The 23,003-nt window shown below is 40.1% G+C and overlaps 1 protein-coding gene across 23 annotated transcripts in view; it reads left to right on the top strand.

Annotated features, from left to right (window-relative positions):
• GRIP1 (glutamate receptor interacting protein 1) overlaps nucleotides 1-23,003 on the top strand; it is a 598,160-nt gene that overhangs the window by 245,181 nt on the left and 329,976 nt on the right. For 8 of the 23 annotated variants that reach the window (XM_070622001.1, XM_070621996.1, XM_070621983.1 and 5 more), the window contains exon 1: nucleotides 277-841. The exons of 9 other annotated variants lie outside the window; for them this stretch is intronic. In XM_070622001.1, coding sequence (XP_070478102.1) covers nucleotides 709-841 — 133 coding nt within the window. In that variant the 5' untranslated portion in view covers nucleotides 277-708. Of the gene's footprint in view, nucleotides 1-268; nucleotides 842-23,003 lie in introns of those variants that run through there. 6 more of the 23 variants (XM_070621997.1, XM_070621988.1, XM_070621977.1 and 3 more) reach the window with 5 other exon arrangements.

The raw sequence follows: 23,003 nt of genomic DNA, 5'->3' as shown, positions 1-23,003 counted from the left end.
AATTAACACATACAGCACACTTTTGTCAGCAAGAGGGAGTACGTATGGAGGAAACCACTTTGCTGCTCATTAATATGTTATGCAAGCGCGCACAAGGGGTTAATCCGTCCGCCCCAATTCAAAACAATAGCTTTCGAAGAAGTTTCCCAAGCACGTGCTTCGCCATCAAGGGTGCTAGGATTGGGGGTGGGATTGGCAGGTAAGAAAGTCGGTTCGGTCTCTCGCGTTGGTTCAGTCCGCTGACTAACAAGTTTCCCCGCCCCTCTCTGCTCCTCCACCCCCGCCCGGTGATGGAGACGCTGGATAGTGGATTTCCAGCGCCGGCGCTCCTCTCGCCTCAGCTGAATCTCTTGTTGAACTTTGTTCTGTTTTGTTTTGAAGTCCAAAGCTTTGCTGTTTATTTTTTCCTCTTAGTCTTTCATTGGCATTTCACTTTCTCTCTCTTTTCCTTTTTTTTTTTTTCCTTTTTGAATTGTGCATTTGACAGTTTATTGAGCAAAGTAAGAAATCTTGTCAAACCCATATCGCTGTGATTTTTCCCCTCTCCTGGCTAGAATCTCTGCGTTGATGGTGGCACAGAGGCAGATGGAAGGTAGCGCCTCCGGCCCCAGGTTTGTGTCGGGCATCCATGCTCCTCCAGCTCCCTGAGCAGCTGGGCTGTTGCTCCGCTCTGGTGCTGGCTGAGCCAGGCTGCAGGGTGAGTGAGAGATGGACCGCTTCCTGGGTTTTGTCAAGCAGATAAGAAGATCTAGGAGAAGAAAGGGGAAAAAGTACCGGCCAGAAGAGGATTACCACGAGGGCTATGAGGATGTCTATTATTACGCGGCAGAGCATTTTCGAAGTAAGCGCCCCCCCTCCACCCTCCGTTCCTTCTCGCATGCCGGGGCTAACAATAAACCTTGTGTGGAGCTTTAGTCTTAAAAGCAAAAGGTTTCCCAGATGGTGTTCTCTGTGAGCCGTCTGTAAGTACTGAAGTGCTACGTTTTGCTTGATTTGTTGCAAGAATAGCCATCAGATAGCATCTAGACCGTGTAACCAGTCGAGGTCTATACACGTTAGTATTTTAGGTTCAATTAATTGATTGTTATCATTTTAATGAGCCATTCAAAAAAGTGTCTTGCAAACCAGTGTAGTAGGTGGTAAGCATATTTTCTGTTGAAGTTGTTGTTCTTAAATAACTGGGTTTTTCCTTCCTGAATAGGGAAGGCCAGCTTATTTGGAAGAAACAGTTGTTCATGTTCAAGTCGATGCTGATGATTAAAGCTCCTGATACTGACTTCCAGACAGTTTCTGTGATTAATCTGAGGGGTGGTTTGTAGAAGGAAGTTCAAATGCTTTTCTCTGATACACGTTCATAATTTTGTTATTAAATGAAGGAAACTTTGCTATCAACTAGAAGCAGCAATACCTATAGAATAAAACAATACATCCGTATTAAGACATTTGTAAATTACCTTATAAATAGTAGAGGACTAGAATTTTTCTTGTTCTTATCAGTGCTGCAAGTTTCTGGTGAGGATTTAGACTTGTCTCAATAGATTTTAAATGGCTGGAAATGCCTAAGGGTGCAGAGAGAAAAAGCAGCTTCATAAAGCTATCAGTGGCTTTATGAGGTGCCCTTAATTGGGGAAACTGACAGTTATATATGATCTACACTTACAAAATTAAAAAGTTTTTGTCTTCTTGAATAAGGATCTTTATAAACTTGTATTTCAAGTTTAATTCTTTCTAGCCTTTTGATGTCTAATCTTGAATATATCCCATTTACAACCTCTGAGCATTGACTAATAAATAATTTAGATTCCATTTCTGTGGTATTAAAATCCGTGAGAATTAGCTCTAAGTGCCAGAAATTCTGTTGTGATTGAGGAAAGTTGAGGGTTGAAATTCCTGTGGTGGCAGTAACACAATAATGCAAAATTCTTTGACATTTTCTTGAGTAATAGGGCTATGTTGCTTTTACAGAGTAGTCTCTGAGTTGTAGAGAGATTTGTCTTTCATAAAGCTTTTACGTGAATAATGTGTGCTAATGTGGTGACAATGTTTCCTAAATTTAGTTTCCATAATATATTCAAGAATTTAACTGAGATTTGTGTCACATCAAAAACTACTGTTGGCTTGCGTACGTAATTCTGAAAACTTGGAGAATGAGGAAAAAAAAGAAGCTTAGGAACTTTTAATTACATTGATGTTCATTGTACAGATTCTTAGGACCAATGGATGCTGAATCAAATTCACACCTTCTTGGTTTTGTATAGTAACGTTTGTACAAACAGAATCAATCTCTCTCACATGCCTGCATCCTACTACTTTCGGTAAGAATTTAAAAATAACAAATATTTTGTAAGTTTACAAAATGTGCCCACAAGGAGAAATATTTATGGAGATATCTAAGAAATATCCCCAAACTAGAGGTAAGAGAATAATAGAGCGAAGGCAGAAGTCTTTTTACATCAAGTGCAGCAACTTCAAGAGACCCCTGACTTAATTTATCTGATTTGTCAAAGTCGTGCTAAGAATAAGATGCTAAACATCAAGAGTCATTTACTTCAGATGCAAAACTGGTATGTTTTCATCTCTGTCTTATCAGCAAGCGCCCATTATATGACATACAACTTTGTGGAGTTCCATGCACGTTGAGTCCCCAGCTTCAAGCTGCTACATCATCAACAGAACGTGTCACAGTTGGATTCGGGCACTTGGGAATTGACATTTCATCAAATGTCAAACAGCCAGGGCTTTTAGAGAAGATATGTCATATAACATAATATCCTCTCGGTGCATCCTTCGGCTTCAGCTTCAGGGCCTCTCTGAATTGGGTAGGGAGACATCCACTTATCCTTAATAGCTGGAGAAAAGTACTACAGGGTGAGACTGATCCTTAGAACCCATCCTCTCAAATGGGTAATAAGGTTGAATTCAATTACATCTATGGCATATCTATTTTAATTAGTCTTTGGCATAATTTGAAAGTTTATGCCCCGGGTTTCCCTAGATGGCTTAGAAAAACTATTTACATTAAGGCTTAAAACGTGGTGGAATTTGCTGATGACATTGCCATCTTAGTTAATGGTGCTATTGATAAACCAGAAGTGTTGATCTTATTTTTCTCCCTCTGGTGTTTCTTTCTTGAAAGAATTTAACTCTTTATCTTGTCAATTTGTCTAGTGATCCCGATTACCACAAGGACTTTATATAGAGAGTAATGAAAGACTGAGATCGAAAAACTTTCCCAGAAAATCCCCCAGGAAGTCTGCCCTTCCTCTGTATGTTCTCAGGTGCTAACTGATGACTAACTGCATCCTAAATAATGTCTCTTCTCTTGTGATTCTGATTCAGAATTTCACCATCCTTTCCTTCCTCTTAAACACAATACAGCTTATAATCAAATTAAGTGCCAGAGTCTAAATTAAAATGTTAGTAGGGTCAGATGCTATGAAAGAGAAGTTATTCTAAAAATGGATGATTTTTCGGTAGCTCCATCAAAATTGAGTTTTAGCAATTGTATCATGACGATAGACTGGCTTTGAATCTTCCCTGACTTTGTATGGACATGATGTATGTCATTGTGCCTGAATGACTATATTTGGTTTTTTAAAGATCTGTTTTCATCGCTCATCTATGCTTTCATAATTCTAGAGTTAGAGTTTACATAAACTAGACAAATGCTTTGAGCAAAAAACCAAACTTTTTTGGGTTTTTGTCTCCTAAAGTGTGACAGGAGGTGGCTTTATTTCTTAAGATTTTTCAAGTTCTAGCACTATATCATTTTAAACTTTGTTTTATTTCTAAAACAACTCAGGTGAAGGTATTGGCTGAAGGATTTAAACCAAAGAATTCCCCTGAATGTCCTGAGGGATTGTTTTTCTGGCAGGAATTGTCAGTAGGGAGATTGCTGCTCCTTTAGGATAATAGTCTCTCATTGAATATCAGGGAGTTGTGGAGACTGTTGATAAACTTGTGGAATTCTGAACATGTTGGTACATCCTAGACCTCACCTTATATTTAATCTTATCTGCCAAGAAGCGCCATTTACTATGAAAGTCTCACATAGATGATTCCGTTGGTGTTTTTCCTTAAGAAAAACTTGCACTGACTACAAAACTGATTCATAAAACTGAATGTAACAAAAAGCTAGCAAAGGATCCTGAAATTCAATTTTATTGTGTTTGGTGCTTTTATTTGTTTTTCACTAAATAGTATGTTATAGCAATGCCTTTTTAAAGGCTCTGGAAGATCATATTTTGATTAATCTGTCATACAAAAAATAAACCCTCTGGCCCTATTTTTATGTATATTTTTATTAAACCGCACTGGATAACATTCAAGTTATAAAACAGATAATGCACCATTTATAAGCATTCTCTTAACTGTGTTCACATCCATGATGGAAATCCTGACCTGCCTTGGTCCATGCAGCGCATAGGCACTGAGTTACTTGAAAAAGAGGAATTTGTTTGTCTCTTACAAATATGAAAGGTATGTGAGCCACTTTTGTTTATGGCCCTGGCACCTTGCACATGTGTAATGGCATTGAGTTAGGCACGTGGTTCCTCCGTGGTAACCGCTCTCCTCCCTTCTCCTCCTGACTCACCTGGGCGGGAGGAGAGCTGTGTGGGAAAGCTGCTCAGGGCAGGTGGAGTGACCCACTCACCTTTCCTACTGACTAGAGAGAGGGGGAATGTGAATATGGTTTAGACCTTTTGAAGAAAGGTCATTTGTATTTACAAATTATTTTATTGTTTTGTTGTTGTTTGCCTATTCTAATAGATAATGAGCAACAATTCTGATGTGGGTGTATAAAAACACTGTTAGCTGAGTTACTTTGTTAACCAACGTATGCATCTCAGGTCCCTAGTTAACCAATTCAGGCTTTGACCTACCCGAGATGCTCAAACTGCACTTTCTGAGGGCTGCGTACTTTCTTTTGTTTCATTGGAAAATACCGTGTTCTTCTTGGAGGAAAAACAGTTTTGGTAGTGGGTGTTTGTAGAGTGAGAATTTTTAGGAACTTGTGTGGGTAATTAGTTCAAGTAATTTCTTCTCACTCATTCCGTTAACAAGATTTTTTTGGTTTTTTGTAAATTCACGTAACCACATTCTATCTGCTTCTGGAATTGACATCTATTTAGGATTCTCTCTCTTGATAAGTGTGCCAAAAGGAGAAAGTGAGCACTTTTGCGTATACTTTGGGAAGATGGCTGGTCCCTGGTCCCATATGTGTAGAAGCTGATCACACCATCAAAGGGGCTGTGGGCTTCCTCTGCCTGTCGGGGGGAGGAGTGGGGGAGGAGCGGGGGAGAAGAAGCGAGAAGGGCAAGGAGAGAGGGCAGCACATTTCGTAGGTTATCTTTACCTCTCCAAGGTTTTCTATGTTAAAAACAGTGATCATCGAACTGACGGGTCTTAGATATGAGTTACTGGATGATTCAAACCTTAGCTGTACTTAGTTTGGCTCAACAAATCCCTAACGAATTAGAAGAAACCTCGATTATATAGAAACAGGGCAAACTTGCTGTTTTATGACTACTCTGCTCATTTTTCTTTCCTAAGAATTGCTTTCCAGCCCTAGGGTAGTTTTTTTGTTGAAAATTGATTCGTTACCATGTCCCATTTGTCTGGGGTACTTTGTGTCATCAACTTTATTGTCTCAAGCTGTATTTTTTCCCCACATGGAATAATTTAAATAAATATTAACCTAGAGAGGGACCAACCCGAATATTTTTTAGTTGAATCAACTAGGATACAAACCAGTGACTTTTGCAAGCCCCCAATACTGCTTGCAGAACTAAGACCAGAAGAGAGACTTCCTGAAGAAGAGAGTTCCTTTCCCTTGTAGTTAGCTTTATTCTTTTGAGCAGTGGGTCATCTTATCTTAAACTAAACTCTTGAACAAAAACTAACTCCTAACACAATACTACAAAGTCAGGTTAATGTGGTGTCTTATTTATAGATGATTTGTAGTGATTGGCATTGACTAAAAAAGCCAGCTAACAGTGTTTTTGGTATCACCTCCCATTTGCTCTGTGGTTTGCAAATACAGCCACTTTTGTCAAAAAGCGTCCCTTTAGGGGACTTAAAATGGCATAATTCTGTCAGGAGTATTAGAATTAGGAGGAAGCTTGGAGTTCAGTTAGGGAAGCCTGCTGTTCAGTATAGGAAGTCCTTTCTCAGCATCCCTGCTCTGTGGGCATTCTGCTTCTGTTTCAACCCTTCCAGTGTAAACACATTCCCTTCCAGACAAGGCAAGTCATCGAATAAACCACTGTCTCTTTTAAACAAGTTATAAATTGTATGTTAAGTTGTTTGCATATTGCAGCAAATACAATACGTACTCAAAACTTTGTCTTGACCCAAATATAGACTCTTTTATATGTAATGTGCAGTAAGATTTCATGCCTCCTCGCTATTCACATTATTCTTTCACTGCTGTAACATATGGTATGTGGAGGTGAGTAATTCCTTCAATGCTATTTTTATTTTAAGTATACAAACCCAGAAGAGCTCTATATCGAGCCCACATCCATGTGGTAATTTTTCTTTCCTTTTTTCTTCTCTTGTTTATTTCTAAAAGGTCACCAAACCTTTCATTTGTTTACTAAAAAACACATTCTAGTGCTTTTTGTTTGCATGATGTAATAGATATCTGTCTGCCCTGAAATTCATTTTTTTCCCTGGGAAGAACAGTCCTCGTATTTAAAACACCCCTGTTTCCACTCCAATTCAGTTATTATTCACTGATCAAAACGGACATAATTATACCATTTCCTTGGCTGTGATGATTGGTCTGGCAATGGACACGTAAACCAAGCTGAGTCCATCCAAGTGTTCCTCTGGGAGTTTGCAAATTCCACTCAACTCCCTCTATCACGTGGTAAAATCCAATCTGGAATGGGACAGAATCAAGTCAACATGCAAAAGAGATGGAGATGAGAGATCCAGAGGCCCCTCACAGTTTTGTAGTCACTAGTTCCAGTCCTTGAGGTCTCTCGGGCTGCCCAAATTGCAGTTCACATAGCTAGAAAGGACCAGAACCAGGATTGAAACTCAGATCGGCTAGTTTCTAGTTTGGTAGTGTGGGCAATTTTTAAAATTTGGAACATATGGTTATTTGGTTATCTTCATGTGATAGAAATGAGTGCCAGAGATGGAAACTAGATTCTTTCTTTCTTTTTTTTTTTTTTTAAAGATTTTATTTTTTCCTTTTTCTCCCCAAAGCCCCCCGGTACATAGTTGTATATTCTTCGTTGTGGGTCCTTCTAGTTGTGGCATGTGGGACGCTGCCTCAGCATGGCCCGATGAGCAGTGCCATGTCCGCGCCCAGGATTCGAACTAACGAAACACTGGGCCGCCTGCAGCGGAGCGCGCGAACTTAACCACTCGGCCACGGGGCCAGCCCCGGAAACTAGATTCTTTCAATTAAAGTTTCTACCCTCCAAAAATTTAATTTTTCTAGTGGAACTGAGAAACTATGTGACTTTGGGTGAATCACTTGGATCTCTATGCTTCTTCAGTTTCTTGCTGTAAAATGAGGGTGCTACAGTCCAGTGCAGAGTGCGACAGACCCCGAGAAGGGAGTCATGGACAGGTCTAGTCGGTGGAGCTGTGTCTCAGGCCAGCACACAGCCAGAGCAGGTGGAGGAAGGAGACAGCCAGTGGGCAAATGGGAGCAGAAGACATGATTTCTCTCAGCAGCTTGACTACTGTGCATTTGACATTCTCTGCCCTCACTTTCTGTTCAGAGTTAAATCTTGCTTTAGAGGAAGCCACACAACTTTTCCCACCCACGTCTCACCAGAGTTCTGCCAACAGTTATCTACAGCTGCATAAAAGAGGGTTTGGATACTACAAGGCAAGTCTTTCTTATAAGCATGTGCCTTGAAACTAGATACTTTAGAATGCCAAATGTAGGACAGTGAGACCCCCAAAAGGATATTTGCATGTGCATGTGTGTGTACACGTACACACACACACTCACACTGCACTTATACAGATATTTGTGGGAACGAAAACAAAACTCTTTCTTTACTCTAAGGTGACCTCTCTTTCTACAGAGGCAGCTGCATCCTGCTGGTTAAGGGTGTGGGGCCTGGATGAAACTACCCAAGTTGGAATCCTGACACTCTCTCTTAATAGATATGTGAACTTGGCAAGTCAATCTTGTCTGTGCCTCAGTTTCCTCATCTGTGGGATTGGGTCAAGAATATCCACCTCTTAGGGGTATTGTGAATTAAATGACATAATCCAGCACTTAGTGCTTGTTAATAGAAGAAAGCTTATTCATAAAGGTATTAAGTAAAGCAGGGTGGATAGTTACGAACGGCAGGCTAAGGAGCTTAAATTCATTGTGTAGGCACTGTGGCACTATTGTAGGTTTTAAGTAGAGGTATAACCAGAAAAGAGCTAAACTTTAGGAAGAGTAGTGTATATTACTCTATAAAAGGGATTAGAGGGGAAGATATAAGTAAAAGGGCAGATATGGCAGTTGTGGGAAAACGTTAGTGTGAACAGAAGAAGTATATTTGACATGCTGAGTTTGAGTTGCCGAGAAGATGCCCAAGGAGAATTGTTAGGAGGCAGCTTCATATGTGGAAGCTGGAGTTATGGGGAGGGACTAGGGCTCAAGAGATTTGGAAGACGTGTCAGTATTTGATGGATGGATCGTAGGACCAGCTGAACTTGGTAAGGAAGAGGGGTCTTTTGACTCAGTCTTAGGCTGACTATTCTTGGGGCTAAACCAGGAAAACTGATTAAACATACAATTCTCATGATGTAAGAGAGAGTTTCAACAGATAGAGGAATTAATCCTGTGGCTACGTTAATAAAGGAATTTGCGTTGAGTACTGAATGGATTGCCCATTTGATTAATTTCTTGTAACGATCATATAGAGGATTAAGTGCAAATTGATTATGCAAAGGGAACTCAAAATGAGCATTGGGATTCATGAGCTGGATTTTTATGAGTGTTGTACATTCAGTTGTGGTGTCCTAGAGATAAAGCTACTTCTGAATAAGTTTAGAAAGATAGGGGATGAGTACCTGCTGCAACATGGAGGAACCTCAACAATATGCTAAACGAGGAAAACTAGACTCCAAAGACCACATATGGATGCAAACGGACACAGGTTTCTGCATGGGATGATGCGAATGTTCTAAGAATTAGACTGTGGTGCTGGTTGCACAACTCTGTAAGCTTGCTTAAAAATCATTAAGTTGTTTCTTTAAAAAGATGGAGGGATAGGTGCTCAAATGAATATGTGTATGTTTCTTTGTTTCTTTTAGCAGCTCCTAAATGGGTGGAGTTTTTCCTCCACTATGGAGTGTCCCAGATATTAGCTCAGTCAAGAAGTGTTTATATATTAGCTCAGTCAAGAACTCAGAAACAAAAAATCAAATGAAGTGTAGAATATGGAATAATTCACCATGATGTCAGAGGGAAACACTCTCAGTGGTATTTTAGAATATGTAATAGAATTGATTACATGCCTTTTTTATTTGAAGCGTTAGAATTCCACCCAATATCTCATTAACTATTATGTAAGCTTAGAGCTGAAAAGCTTTTCTGAAACATTGAACCATAGAGCTGGGTTCTTTGAATTTGTGGATTTAAACTAAATATCAGAAATTAAGTCTATAGATGTGTAGAAATTGAGTTGAATTTCAGTTAATATACTAAACCTTCAAAGGTCTCTGTTCTAGAAACTCTTTGATTCAAAATATTATGAGATTATGGCCAAATAAATATTCATAATTATTAATATTTTAAATTAAAATATAGTATAATGCTCAAATTTTCTTCCTTTACTTCCCTACCCTGTCGAGAAAAGGAAGATTCAATTTATGATAAGCATCTCACCGTTGTTATTTATTCAGCAAATACTTGATGATGCCCACCAGTGTCAGACATCATTCTCAGTGCTGGAGATAGAGTAGTAGGGAAGACAGAGAGGATCCTTGCCCTGCTGGAACCAGCAATACAACAGGGAAACAGAAAATAAGAAGTAGTGGTAAGTGCAAGGGAGAAAATCAGACCAAACCACGAGATAGCGTCAGAGGTGGTGGAGGGCTGAGTGTTTTAGCTAAGGTGATCCTTCGTTGAGAATTAATGTCTGAGCTGACCTTGATTGAAGAGAGAGAGCCACCATGTGACGATCTGGATGGGAGGCTAGGGCATAAGACCCTCCTGAGTTAGAAATGTATTTGTTCACTTTAAGACAATACTTACATTGACATCTTCTGAATAAGCTATTTCCTTAAAGTTCATTTGTCAAATCAGTTGTTTGGAATTCTGAATGCTTTTCTTCTTAGGAAAATGTAGATTGAAAGCCAGTCCTGATCATAAAGGCCTTTGCAGTATTTTACTAACAGGTAAAATATGATTGCAGCCAAAGAAGGCATAGTTATTGGAGAAAAACTTTATTTTATTGAAAAAGATGGGGCTGCGGTTGCCATTCATATATAGGGTTTTTCTGTTAGAAGACTTCTGCCAAGTTGGGGGCTGCCACAGTGGCAGTGGTGCGTGGGCGATGAGAAAGTGGTTGGCTCCACCTTTAGATTAGTGTGAGTGTGTCAGGGTCTACCTTACATTTGGACTCTAAACATCCATTGGGCACAGGTCTTAAACTGAAAGTGTGTTTGCCTTGTAATCAGGATACTAGAATGTACGATTGTTTTAAAGTTTCTTATTTGTTTTTTGTAGGACAAAAATATATTATACTTCTCCCTAGTCTTTCAAAATCACCACATTATAGAGACTTCTAATGGCTTGTGCATTTGATAGGAAAGATTATATCTCAAAGAAATTTTTTACAGAGAGCCGGCAAAGTTGTACAGGGTCCTTTGGGTTACAGCCCACAGCATCACCGTATTCTGTGCTTTATGGAGAATTGGACCCTTTACGTTTCTGTTGTTTATTATTTTACTATCAATAGATAACCAGGGGATTTTATATTGTGTATTGGAATATTATTTTCTAGATCACTTGTTAAATATGATGCAGAGGATCAATCTTTTATATTTAGAAATGATAAATTCAGTATAAGATAAAATCTATTTTCTGATGATCATCTGAATTGCTCTTCAGGAGATGCATCTAACCAGCAAACTTTTTAAAAATATGCCTAATTTCAGTACAGTGGCTCGCATTTTGTGAAAACAGGTGCCTTTGATTACTGCTGAGCTGGCCTCATGCTTTCCTGTTGCTCTTCTGCTGGCCATGGTATGTGATTCACGAATTTGCAGGTGAGGAAAATAACATTTGATTTGTGAAGCCCCGATTTTGAGATGAAACTAGGCACATGTCAAATGTAACCAGTATAGAATGTGAAGCCAACACTGGCATCTTCCTGATTCTAGAAGTTGGATGTAGGTTAACAAATAGTTGCAATGGGGAGTTTTACAAATGATTACAGTTGTGGTTAACACTTGTTTTTTGTTAAACTGTGGTTGGCATATGGAAATATTAATTTCTGCAGGTGTTTTGAAGACATGAATATGAACTCATACTTTGAAAATACTTTGCTCAGTACATTTCACCCTGCCTAGAATCGTGATCACATTTCGGGGAATGGCTGTCAAAATTTAGGGTGAGAAATACAGGTGCTCAGCCGCTGCTTATAAATTCCTGCTTTATGGATGTACAGTGGCCTTTCATTACTGAAGTACAGTTGGGAATTCCCAACACCTGGGAACTGTTGTTTATGGCTGATTTTATCTACCAGTATGGAGTTTTCATGATTTATAGGGACAAGTACCTCTTTCATTCTTAAAAAGCCCAAAGTTTTTTGTGCAATGGTGTTTTTCTGACCATTTGGAAGATGATCAGGCATAAAAGGAGTCTTAGAGCTAAGAAAAACTATTGCATCTTCCAACCCAGCCCTCTGATTTTACGTATCACTGTTATCCTTAATAACATAGTCATTTGCTCAGTCGTTGTGTTTTAAGGCTTAAAGAGAGAAAATATCTAACTCCGGATTGCATAGTCAGCTAAGAATAGAACTGACATAAGTATATTTAACTCTCTGAACTTGGTGTATTTTTAACCTTTCCTTTCTCCAAACCCTTTCCATTGCTTCAAAGACTTCATAGGAAGCTCCCCATCCGACCCCAATCCCAGGTTAGCTCTGGGGCGCCTGTGCATATGAATGATGCCTCGCTTACTCACTTGTTTTGTGATGCGTGTATGTCTCGCCTGTGAATGCCACTTCCTCATCTTTATATTCCAGCACCTAGGACAGCACCTGGCTCCTGGCACACTCTGGGCCATCAATAGTTGTTACTTGCTTGAAAATCTGTGCAGGAGACTGATTCCCATGAGCCACCCACAGAAACTTATTTCATAGTCACTATTCACATATCTGAAATGATGAGGAAGTTTAGAAAACAGTACACTTTGGCTGTAAGAATTTGAGTTTGCCCTCTGCGTCATTGTGACACTGCCCCCCTCCTACTACTCCAGCAGCGTAAGAGAATACAGCACTTACTACAGATTTTTAGAGAATCTAAATACAAAAAAAAAGGAAGAGGAAAGGAAATATTTATATTTTATAATATTTTATAGACCTACCTTCTCTTTTTCAACACACATTTGTTACACAGTTCTCAACGCTTGGTCTCCTGAGATGAGTCCATGCCCACCCCTGTGCTGAGCACTTTACATGCATCGTCTCGTGTACTTCTCACAACTCTGTGAGATAGATGTGATCGTCCTTATTTTCCATAAAGCTGGGACAGACGAGCTTAATTAACTCTCCACATGTCCTGCAATTATCTGAGCTGTTAGATCTTATTAGCGAATATTCATTAAGCACTTACTGTGTGCTGAGAGCTGTGCCAAGTGGTCACATCTCCCAACTGCCATGCTGTGTGCCTTCCTCCCACGTTGCTGTTCAAGGATGCTGTCATGATGGGAACCTCAACCCTCTTGACAGGTTGGTAAATTCCTGAGTCATCTCGGATATAATTCCATGTCTGAAGAGGTAGAAAAAACAGCAAAAACAACTGCTGTTAGGAGTAACTATTTTTGTAATGAGATAAATTTTCATTTCAATCCTCCTCATTCAATTATTTTGAACTCAGTTGTGCTTCGAACCAGAGAATTTGACCTACATTCTGGTGTAACTGTAGGGTGTGTGTGTGTGTGTGTCTGTCTGTCTGTCTGTGTTTTCCCACTGAACCTGAAATTAGGAATTGATGTATATAATTCATAGCATATTTGGATGAGAAGAAAACTTATTATCACTAAGATGAGCAAACAAATCTGGTCTAGGGTGGCAGCTTGACTAAGCCTTGTTCCTAACCCCTCAGCATCACAAAAGCAAGAGCAGGGGACAGTGGCATACCTAGTCACCTGAATATCTGAATTTGAATGCATGTTGTGTCTGTGATGCCTAAAACTCAAATTATTAAAAGTTAAAAAAGTACAAAAGTACTGTTGTTCTAATCTATAAGAACAAAAATGTGGACATGGGTATAAATCTGTTGTAAAAACAAAGAGTTCTCCCAGGGGTTCCAAATAAATCCTAGAATTCATGAGAATTTGCAAATGTTATAGGAAGTGGTTTTCCTGGTTTATATGCTCTATGACGAAGTCACACATGAATCATATCCCCCAAAATAAAGTAAATAACCACATATCAACTTTGCTCATGGGAAATATTTCTCAAGTAGAGTGAAATTATTTACTGTAAGGTGTGAAGTTTAAGAGTGCATATTGTTCTGATTCTTGACAGCAGTGTTCGGGGAACTCTCAGTGTCAGGTTATATCATTTATATCATCCAATTTGAGCTTGGCTTTGTCAAAGTGTCTTTCTTGGGGTTTTGTAGTTGTCTCAAACAATTAGCTATTTATTCTTTTCATTTGGAAGATATTGATTTTTTACTTTAAAATTTTTTCCTTCTTAAAGTTACGTTTCCCAAATAATCATATATCGCAATATTTTGCTAACTTGACAGGAGTCTCTTAGTGTGAAATGTAACAGCAAGCCTCAGGAATGCCCTGATATTACTTGGAATTATGTAATGTTAGGAGCAAAGTATAAATTTTAGGTTATATAGAGCAAAGGTAGAGTGAAGTGTATCATTTTTAAAAAGTAGAATCAGTTCTCTTGCTTTGTTAAGACATTTGGCAACTTAATTTTATGAGGTTTCCTCTGTCTATTTTTATATCCTTTTCTGCTCAGAAATCTCATAGAATCCCATTTTTCAACCTCTCCCTCACCACCAAATCTGAATGTTGAACTCTCTCGTTCATCTTCAGTCCCTACCTGTTGTCTCCGCCTGTCAGCACATCGCTGACTTCTCGTTCTTTCGTTAGGCGTCCAGCTCTCTGCTGCATCCGCAGGCCCCTCCTTGTTTTCTCTCCTGGACTTCAGCCTCTCTTGCCTGCCGACACTTGGCCTTAGTGCCACCAAACCATCTGTGGTCGTTACTCCTGCGCTCAGGCTACTGACGTTCCTGGGAGAGAAGACTGTTCAAGCATGAAGGTTGGCTGCATTACAGGTTGATGAGTGCCCGCCTCAGCTGGGCTGTCCACACTACTCATCAGTCTTTGTCTTTATCTCCAGTCGCTCTCTTGGCCTTTCCCTGAGCCGTTATTCTCAAACTTCTGCAGTCCCAACCTGCTCCTCCCTTCCCTAAACACACCCTCACGGAAGACATGGTCTGCTTCTCACCTCTCTTGACTCTGTTTCCTCACCTACCCCTACCTCCCAAATATCTTTTACAAAAGTTCTGTATATATTGCTTGTACTTGCCCATCCCTGCGGCACAGAGAAGGTGCTCAGTTGATATCAGACTGATGGAATGATGCCTCGTGGTCCTCTGGATTCCACACCTGCCGATTCACTGAAGGTGGTGCAGCACAGAGGGCAGAGACCAGCCGGATGTAAATGTAGTGGCCCTTGCAACTTCCTAAACTTTGTTGATCTCTCTGTCACATTTGACAACTGGCCATCATTTGGTCTTTGATCATAAGGTCTCTGGTCACCTTATCCTGCTCCCGTTTAACTCTTGAATTCTCCAGAGTTCAGGCCTGGCTCTTTTGCCTTCTGTCTCGGTAAACTCTTCCTCGGCAATCTCTTGCCTCCTTCTTTGTAGTTTAGATGTCACAAATGAGATCCATATTGCCAACTGTCGTCTGGATGCTCCATCACCTTCTCTCTTTTAAAGGCATTGTCCTCTAAAAATTTGACCAAAATAGAAACCAAAATCATTCCTCACCCTTCCTTCTCTAAGTTTTCAATTATATTTTATCCGCTTCGTCTACTTTTTACTTCATCTTTGTATTCCCTCTGCACCTAGGCTAGCCCATAGTTAGACCTTAATAAATGCTTGGTTTTATTTTATTTCACACCAAACTATAGACAACTAGAATAGTGGATTCCAAGGGACATATCTGTCTTCAACTTTGATGTATGTATTAATATTTAGGCCCACTGGAAAGATACGTGGCAGTTTATGATGCCTCAAGGCTAGAATTCTTCTGCTGTAAAGTATTCTATTAGTGTCATGGTATTTCAATTCATGATTTTGACCTTGTTCATTAGAAGCAAAGTGGGCAACTTGAGTCGCAAGGACCGGTGTAGCTGGAAATATTAGCTTGGAGTCTAGAATTCAATAACCATTGATTGCTCAGTCCAAAGCATTTTATTGTTGGTAGCTTTTCCCTAAAATGGAATCAATTCTTCTTGCCTATGCATTTTTATTAATGGACTGGCTATTTGGACTAGAGCAATGAATTGAAATACAGTGGCATATGGAAAAATATGAAAAATAAAGTGTTTTTCAGTGACCTCAAAATGTTGATCTAATAAATCCCAAGTATATCAGAGGAAGTTTAGTGAAGAAAGGCAATAGAAGTAGTGAGAACATTTAATCGATTCTAGATGGTACCTTGAAATATGGTTTAAATTTAACATCAAAGAAAATTTTGTCTCTTTTTTATAGGACAGAACCTTTTTTGCTTACAAAAGTTACTAATTGAGGGGGCTGGCCCCGTGGCCGAGTGGTTAAGTTCGCGCGCTCCGCTGCAGGCGGCCCAGTGTTTCGTTAGTTTGAATCCTGGGCGCGGACATGGCACTGCTCATCAGACCATGCTGAGGCAGCGTCCCACATGTCACAACTAGAAGAACCCACAACGAAGAATACACAACTATGTACCGGGGGGCTTTAGGGAGAAAAAGGAAAAAATAAAATTAAAAAAAAAAAAAGTTACTAATTGACCAAAGTGATTAGAATTTTCATGTTCTTTGTATTTTCACTCAGTTTTTCTTTAAACAATTAGACTAACTGTTTTCTCACAGAGAATAAATTAAAATAAAAGTATGAGAGGTTTAAATTCAGAGGAGAAATAATTCAAATTGCATGGTTTTGAAAAGAATGGTCAAGACCGAGCAAACTCTGGAGTGCCAATTTCAAATTTAAAGACATGTTTAAATAGTTAATAGAAAATAAATTTCGCATGCCAGTAAACAGCAAATTAATTATGAATCTTATTTATTTGTATAGGAGAGCCTGTAGATTATAGTTTTGATAATAAGCATTGCAATAATTATAGTTTTATTTCATTTTAGAATTTTACAGTGTTTTTATATGCATTTTACTTTGTGGTTCTTCCAGCAATCTTATAAGCTGATAAATCAGCTCTTAGTGTTGTTATTCTCCATTTCACAGATGAGGGACAAGCACTGGAAAGTTAAGTGGCTTGTCCAGTGTCACGCAATTAGTGAGTGACGGCACGCCTCTTGTTCTTCTGTTTCCAAGTATTATGGACTTCTCTCCTTTCCTGATGGGCTTTGAGCTCTTTGAAACAGGCTACCCTGCCCTCTGTATCCTCTTGTGTCTGGGACATAGCAGGTGCACGAATATATTTGTTGCATAATTAGTCTACACCAGAATGGAAGTTCAACTGTCAGTCTCTTAAAGAATCTCACTGCACAAATACATTATTTTATCAACCTAATAGAATTATGCTGTGCACTGCAAAATATTGAAATTGAAATTGAAAGTCCTAATAAATAAAGTACTTTTTATAAATTGAGGGTTGTCATGGGAAACATAACAAAGAGGCAAAGGGTGAGTGTTTTATTGTTAATCTTTTTGGGATTAATTCCATTCTATTAGTTATGTATTGCATCATGACAAATTATCCCAAAATATAACAGCTTAAAACAACAAACTTTTATTGTATTGTAGTTCCTGCAAGTCCGAAATCTTGGACCGAGCAGCTTAGCTTGCTCCTTGAGCTCACTATGTCCCATGAGGCTATGATCAAGGTATAGGTTGGGGCTGTAGTCAACTCAAGGCTGTACTGGGCCAGGACCCCCTTCTAAGCTCACTCGTGTGGCTGTAGTCTCAGGTCCTTGCTGGCTGTTGGTTGGAGATATTAGTTTTTTCCACATGGATGGCTCCAACATGGCAGCTGGCTTCCCTCCAAGCAAGTGGGCCCAGAGAGATTGAGCAAGGGACAGTCAAAAGACTGTCAAAAGGCAAAAGGCACAGTCTCTTCATAACTTCATCTTGGAACTGACAACCCATTGCTGTGTTTTCTGTTCATTAGAGGAGGGTCACTGGGTCAGCCCGCACTCAAGGGATGAGATTACACCAATCGTGAATCTCTGGGGCCACCTTAAGACTGTCTACCACATTCGTGTTAAACACTGTTGTGCAAATACAGTAAATCAGAAGAAATAAAATTCCAACAGACTGACCTCTATCTTGTCCAGAATTTTTAAGGAAAAAGGTACAGAAACACAACTCAAACTGGCTTTAGCCAAAACAAAAGGTAATTTATTTGTTTATTTAACGAAAATGTCACAGGCTTGTCCTGACTTTAGGTCCAGCAGGGTTCTGTTCTCTTTTCCTCCCAGCACTCGGCTCTGTGGATTCCATTGATCTCTCTTGTGCTTCATGCCCATCCAACAGCTGGGGGGAGTGGGACTCCCCAAGTGACCGGTCCTGGGTCACCGACCTACCTCTGGAACCTGGGAGAAAGTGACAGGAGCAGAAATCTAAAGTCGTATGGACTGAGGGTGGGGGAAAGAAAAGAAAGCTTGAGGTGTTGTTACCACAGTAAGGGTATTGGCCAGTTGCTGTTGCCCGCTGCACCCGTCTGTCCCCCTTCTGCCTCCACCTGTTCTAATTCCTGCAATTTACTATGTTTGTGGTGGACCTAAAGGTACACAGGATGACATATCTTGTTTTAGTGGCAGAAATGAGAACTGCCCTCCTGAACAAAGGAGTTCGTGTTAAATAATTGTTTAAAATCAACAAGCAATGGTAACCCATAGTTTTGCACAGCAAGTGTGTCCTGTGGAAGCAAAATGTTTCTAAAGCTTTTTTGTGTAACCTTTAATTGTTAATAGAGCACATCCTTAGGACTGAATCCAGTTCATCTATCTGGAGTTTTAGCATGAAAGCAAGCCTTATTAATGTGTTGACTTACAGAAAACACAGGTGTGTGTGCCCAAATAGTAATTGACTCAGCTGGGGCCATTTAGGGGTCAAATCCTAGGCATCCAAGGTCACTAATGTGTAAAATTCAACCTAATATGCTGCAATCATAGCTTTATTGCTGTTTTTATTGGTTTGTTTTGGGATTTTTTTTCTCCCTTACTTTCCCGTATCTAAAATCTTAGACCTGAGAGGTCAATTGTGGCTCTTTTTCAGAAAGAAAATAGACTCATTAGACTGCCATTGTGATTAAGTGGTTGTATGAGATCAATAGCCAAACCAAAGCTCATTCGTCAGACCTCGGTGCAGCTTCCACCCTGTGGTTCCATGTCAGTGGCCCCTGCTCTGATTGAGCATGACTGTCGCCTCCTTCTCTTCTGAATCCTTTGAGGACCCTGGGAGTCAGTATGTCCGAGGAGCCAGCCCAGCAAGGCTGTCACCACCCTCCTTCCAGCAGCAGCACCTCACAGGCCGGACATTGGATGGGAAGACTGTTCCAGCAGCGTTCATACTTGAGTGCTCATTACTAGACGTTGTGTGGGGCACTGGGGATGCTGAGAAAAACAGAACATGGTCCATGTCCGTGTGGCGTAAGAGGGAAATGACGTATACTTGGGCTGGAGGGAGAAGAAAGCAGCAGCCACGAAGGTGAACTTGCCTCCTGGAACCGTCCACAGCCCCGCTGCTGCCCGTCAGTTGCCGCGTGGCTCACATGCTTGTGTTCCTTCCAGGCCTGCCCACCAACAAGCAATTAGGGCCTCCACGTGTCTCAGGCATTTGGCCACTGCACCAGTTCAAAACCCTCTGTTATCCATGAGGACTGATTTTTATTTTCCAAAAATCATAGTCATCATATCCATCCTCCAGAATGGATTTTGGTTTTCTGCCCCCACCACTACCCATCCATCCCCAAAGTCCCAGTCAGCTTCACCCTCTCTTCAACTCTTCTCCTCGTCGAAAAGTTATCCTCTCAGTATCAAAGCTTAGTATCATTGGCTAAACCAAATTACCTTCTTTTTAGAACTCAGAAGGTGTGTGATTGTCTGGTAACCCACGTTATTACAGATGAGGTTTTCCTTTTGTTTTGCTTTTTTTTTGTTTGTTTTTGCTTATTAAGCCCAATAAATCTTTAAATGATGGGATTTCAGGCAGAGTAGGAGAGAGCATTTTGGACTGCATTGCTTTCACTAAATTTTGCTTCTGAGCATATTCTCTTTAGATATGAGGACACCTTGAGAAGGGGAATTTGCAGCCTCTCCTGTCGGAAATAGTTTCCTCCTCCCCTATCCTCCTTCCCCCAGGACTTGCCTTTCTTCTCTTTCCTTTTCTGACATCCGGCTTCTTCTTCTTTGGAGTCGAAGGCCTGACAGTACAATATTAAATAGTCAGCATAAGTCAAGAGAGCTATGAAATTGGTTAAAAAATCAGTCTTCAGATGTGATAATAAAGAGAGCCAGCCCATGGAAGGTGGGGATAGCCGTGCTGTGGTCCGGGCTGGTCAGAGCTCACTGGGAACATTCTGTTTGCTTCAGGGAGATGTGGGCAGGCCAAAGCACTGCCGGAGAAGGGTGACCTGCTACATGAAAGGCACGTACGGAAGCCGTGAAAGAACAGACGGTGTTTACCTTGGTCAGGAGGAGCCTTCACAGAATAGCAGAGAGGAGGTTGGAGGTACAGTGATGCTACCAAGTGCAACCCAAGAATTTGCTTTGTGTGGCGTTTAAGAAGAAGGCTGAGACCAGTAGAGCTTTGAGGGAAGATCTTTTTGTCTGGAAGCAATAACCCTTCTTTTCTGTGACCACTGTTAGCAAGGAGAGAGAAGAAATGTATACATAGAGAAGCACGATGGCAAATGGCTAATATATGACGTGCTAACTCCAGTCACTTGGTGGAAGCTGGCTGTAATGGCACAGTCATTATGAGCATGGACATTGGCATGAAGTGAACCTGGCTTTGAATATTGGCTCAGCTCCTTCCAAATGTGTGACTTAACCTCTGATTCTCGTTGTCTACATCTCTAAACGGAGATAATAGCATTAGCTATCTCATTAGGGATGTTGTGGGGCTAGGAAAGGAGATAATGCGTGTAAAGCAATTAGTACAGTGCCTGACACATTATAAGCCATAGATGTTAGCACTGAGAAAGATCGTGAGGTGAGAGAGACAAAGATTGTAAGATCGTACAAAGTGAGGAAGCAAGCCTGGATCAATTAATGATGTCTGCCACGGGAGTGAAAGAAAGTAGGCCATACATTTATCATCTTTGGGGTATAGTTGAATGAAACAATCATTTACACTCAGTCTTTGTATTTGGTTTTTTTATGTTACGTAGTTATCTACTTACAACTTAAAAAAATAAATTAGAGGGAGCATTAGCTTAAATTAGGGACCTTCTCCCATGCATATTTCCTTTCTTTCCCTCCGTCTCTACTTGTATATCATAAATTTAAAATTATGACAGTTATATGGAAGGAAAATACAATTTTTGTTCTACTCTTCTGTTAACCTTGCTAGTCTTGCAACATGAATTGGCAGGAAATACGCTTTACAATGCATAATAAATGAGCCTGTGCTGTTTAGGTGTCTTGGTTCTACTATAGATTAGATATTTAGAAAGCAGGTGAGGAAAATCAAATCCTCAAGCAAGCTATCCTTTGCCAAATCATATGTGCCTTATCTGAATCTACTTTACTTATATTTGTATTGAACTTAAAATAGTGTATTTTCAGCACTTTTCAGGGTATGAATAGTTATTTAGATTCCACTTGGAGGACTTTATCTTAAATATCCATGGATACTTAAGAAGGAAACTGTAAAATGATGCGTTGGCCATGAATTTTTAACACTGCCTATTGCATGTTGTCAAGAACGTTGCTAAGGAAATAAAGCTGTGTCATTAAAAGAGATAGTGTTGCGGAGGTCATCTCTCTGGGTGTTGAATAACTCCTAGAACTCCAAGCACAGCTGCTGGGAGGACGCCAGTACCCTGCAGATAGCCTTGGTCCAATGATGTGTTTTCCTCAGATATGAACAAGTGAGAACAACTGGATTATAACATAGAAGTGAATTACTTACTTTTTTCTGTGACGTAATGATCAAGAAACAACACATCTATTTACTCATTTGTCCTTCGGCTTAAAACATGGCGATGTACAATTAATTCAAGGAAACAGTATTGCCCCTTGGTTTAATCTCAGACTCTAGAGTGGGAACTAATTGGAATCCTGGCTCCTCTACTTAATTGATTTTTAAACTTGTCAAAGTGTATGAACTTTTCTAAGCATTCCCAGTTTTTCTCTCTGTAAAACTGGGATAACTTTTATACTTGTTGTCTCTGTGGAAATGAAATTAGATCAATAGAAATATTCTTATCACAGAATTTGCTGCGTGATAAGCCATAGAGTAACTATCTTTATTAATAGGAAAAAAGGTTTATGAGTCAAGAGGCTTGGGTTATGGAAGCAGCTTTAACACTTAACGAGCTGTGGAATTTGCAGCAAATCCTATCCGTTCTCTGGGCCTTAGTTTCCTTAACTGTAAAGTGAGAGAAATTGATTGAATGATCTTGAATGTTATTTCCAACTCTAAAATACTGCGCTTATTAGCAGAAGCATTTAAGAACTCTAAACAAAAAGCCTCCACCCTCCCTAAGCGGCACTTGACTCTCTCAGTCTCTATTTAAACACCCTTCACGTGAGAGAAAGTCCTTTCTCTCTTCCCACCTCTGCTTCCCCAGGAATCCTGTTGCCTCCAGTTCAAGGGAAAGGTGTTAAGGAGAAAATTAACACCTTGCTGTTACTGTGTGAACACTAACTGCTCTTAGTTGCTCTCTTTAACGTAGCTCTCTGTTAATGGGCTGGGAAATCCTGTCTCCCTCCAGATTCTTAATATTCCTTTATCAAACATAAACCTTTCCATTTTTAAGTAAGCTTTTTATCGAAGCCTATCGCTCACATAGAAAAATGCACAAGTTATAAACATATAGCTTGCTGAATCTTTACGAAGTGAATACACCATGTAACCAGCACCCAGATCAAGAAACAGAACAGTAGGGGCTGGCCCAGTAGCGTAGTGGTTAAGTTCATGTGCTCCACTTTGGCAGCCTGGAGTTTGCAGGTTTGGATCCCGGGCATGGACCTAGCACCACTTGTCAGGCCATGCTGTGGCAGCATCCCACATAAAACAGAGCAAGATTGGCACAGATGTTAGCTCAGTGACAAACTTCCTCAAGCAAAAGAGGAAGATTGGCAACAGATGTTAGCTCAGGGCCAATCTTCCTCACAAAAAAACAAATCCAGAAAAAAACAGAACATTGCCAGCACCTCGAAGTACCCCCTTTCCATTCGCTAACCGCTATCCTTATCTGTACCATCATGGATTACTTTTGCATGCTTTTGAAGTTCATGTAAATGAAATAATATAGCAAGTAGTCATTTCTCGTGAGTATATCCCTTGGAGTGGAATTGCTGGGTCATGGTCTATGTACATGTGCAGCTTCAACAGGTACCGCCAAACACTTTTCAAAAATAGCTGTACCAATTAACATACGTGTG

Source organism: Equus przewalskii, chromosome 5, assembly GCF_037783145.1.
Source record: "Equus przewalskii isolate Varuska chromosome 5, EquPr2, whole genome shotgun sequence".
Taxonomy (NCBI): domain Eukaryota; kingdom Metazoa; phylum Chordata; class Mammalia; order Perissodactyla; family Equidae; genus Equus; species Equus przewalskii.
This window is presented reverse-complemented; position numbering and strand designations above follow the sequence as displayed.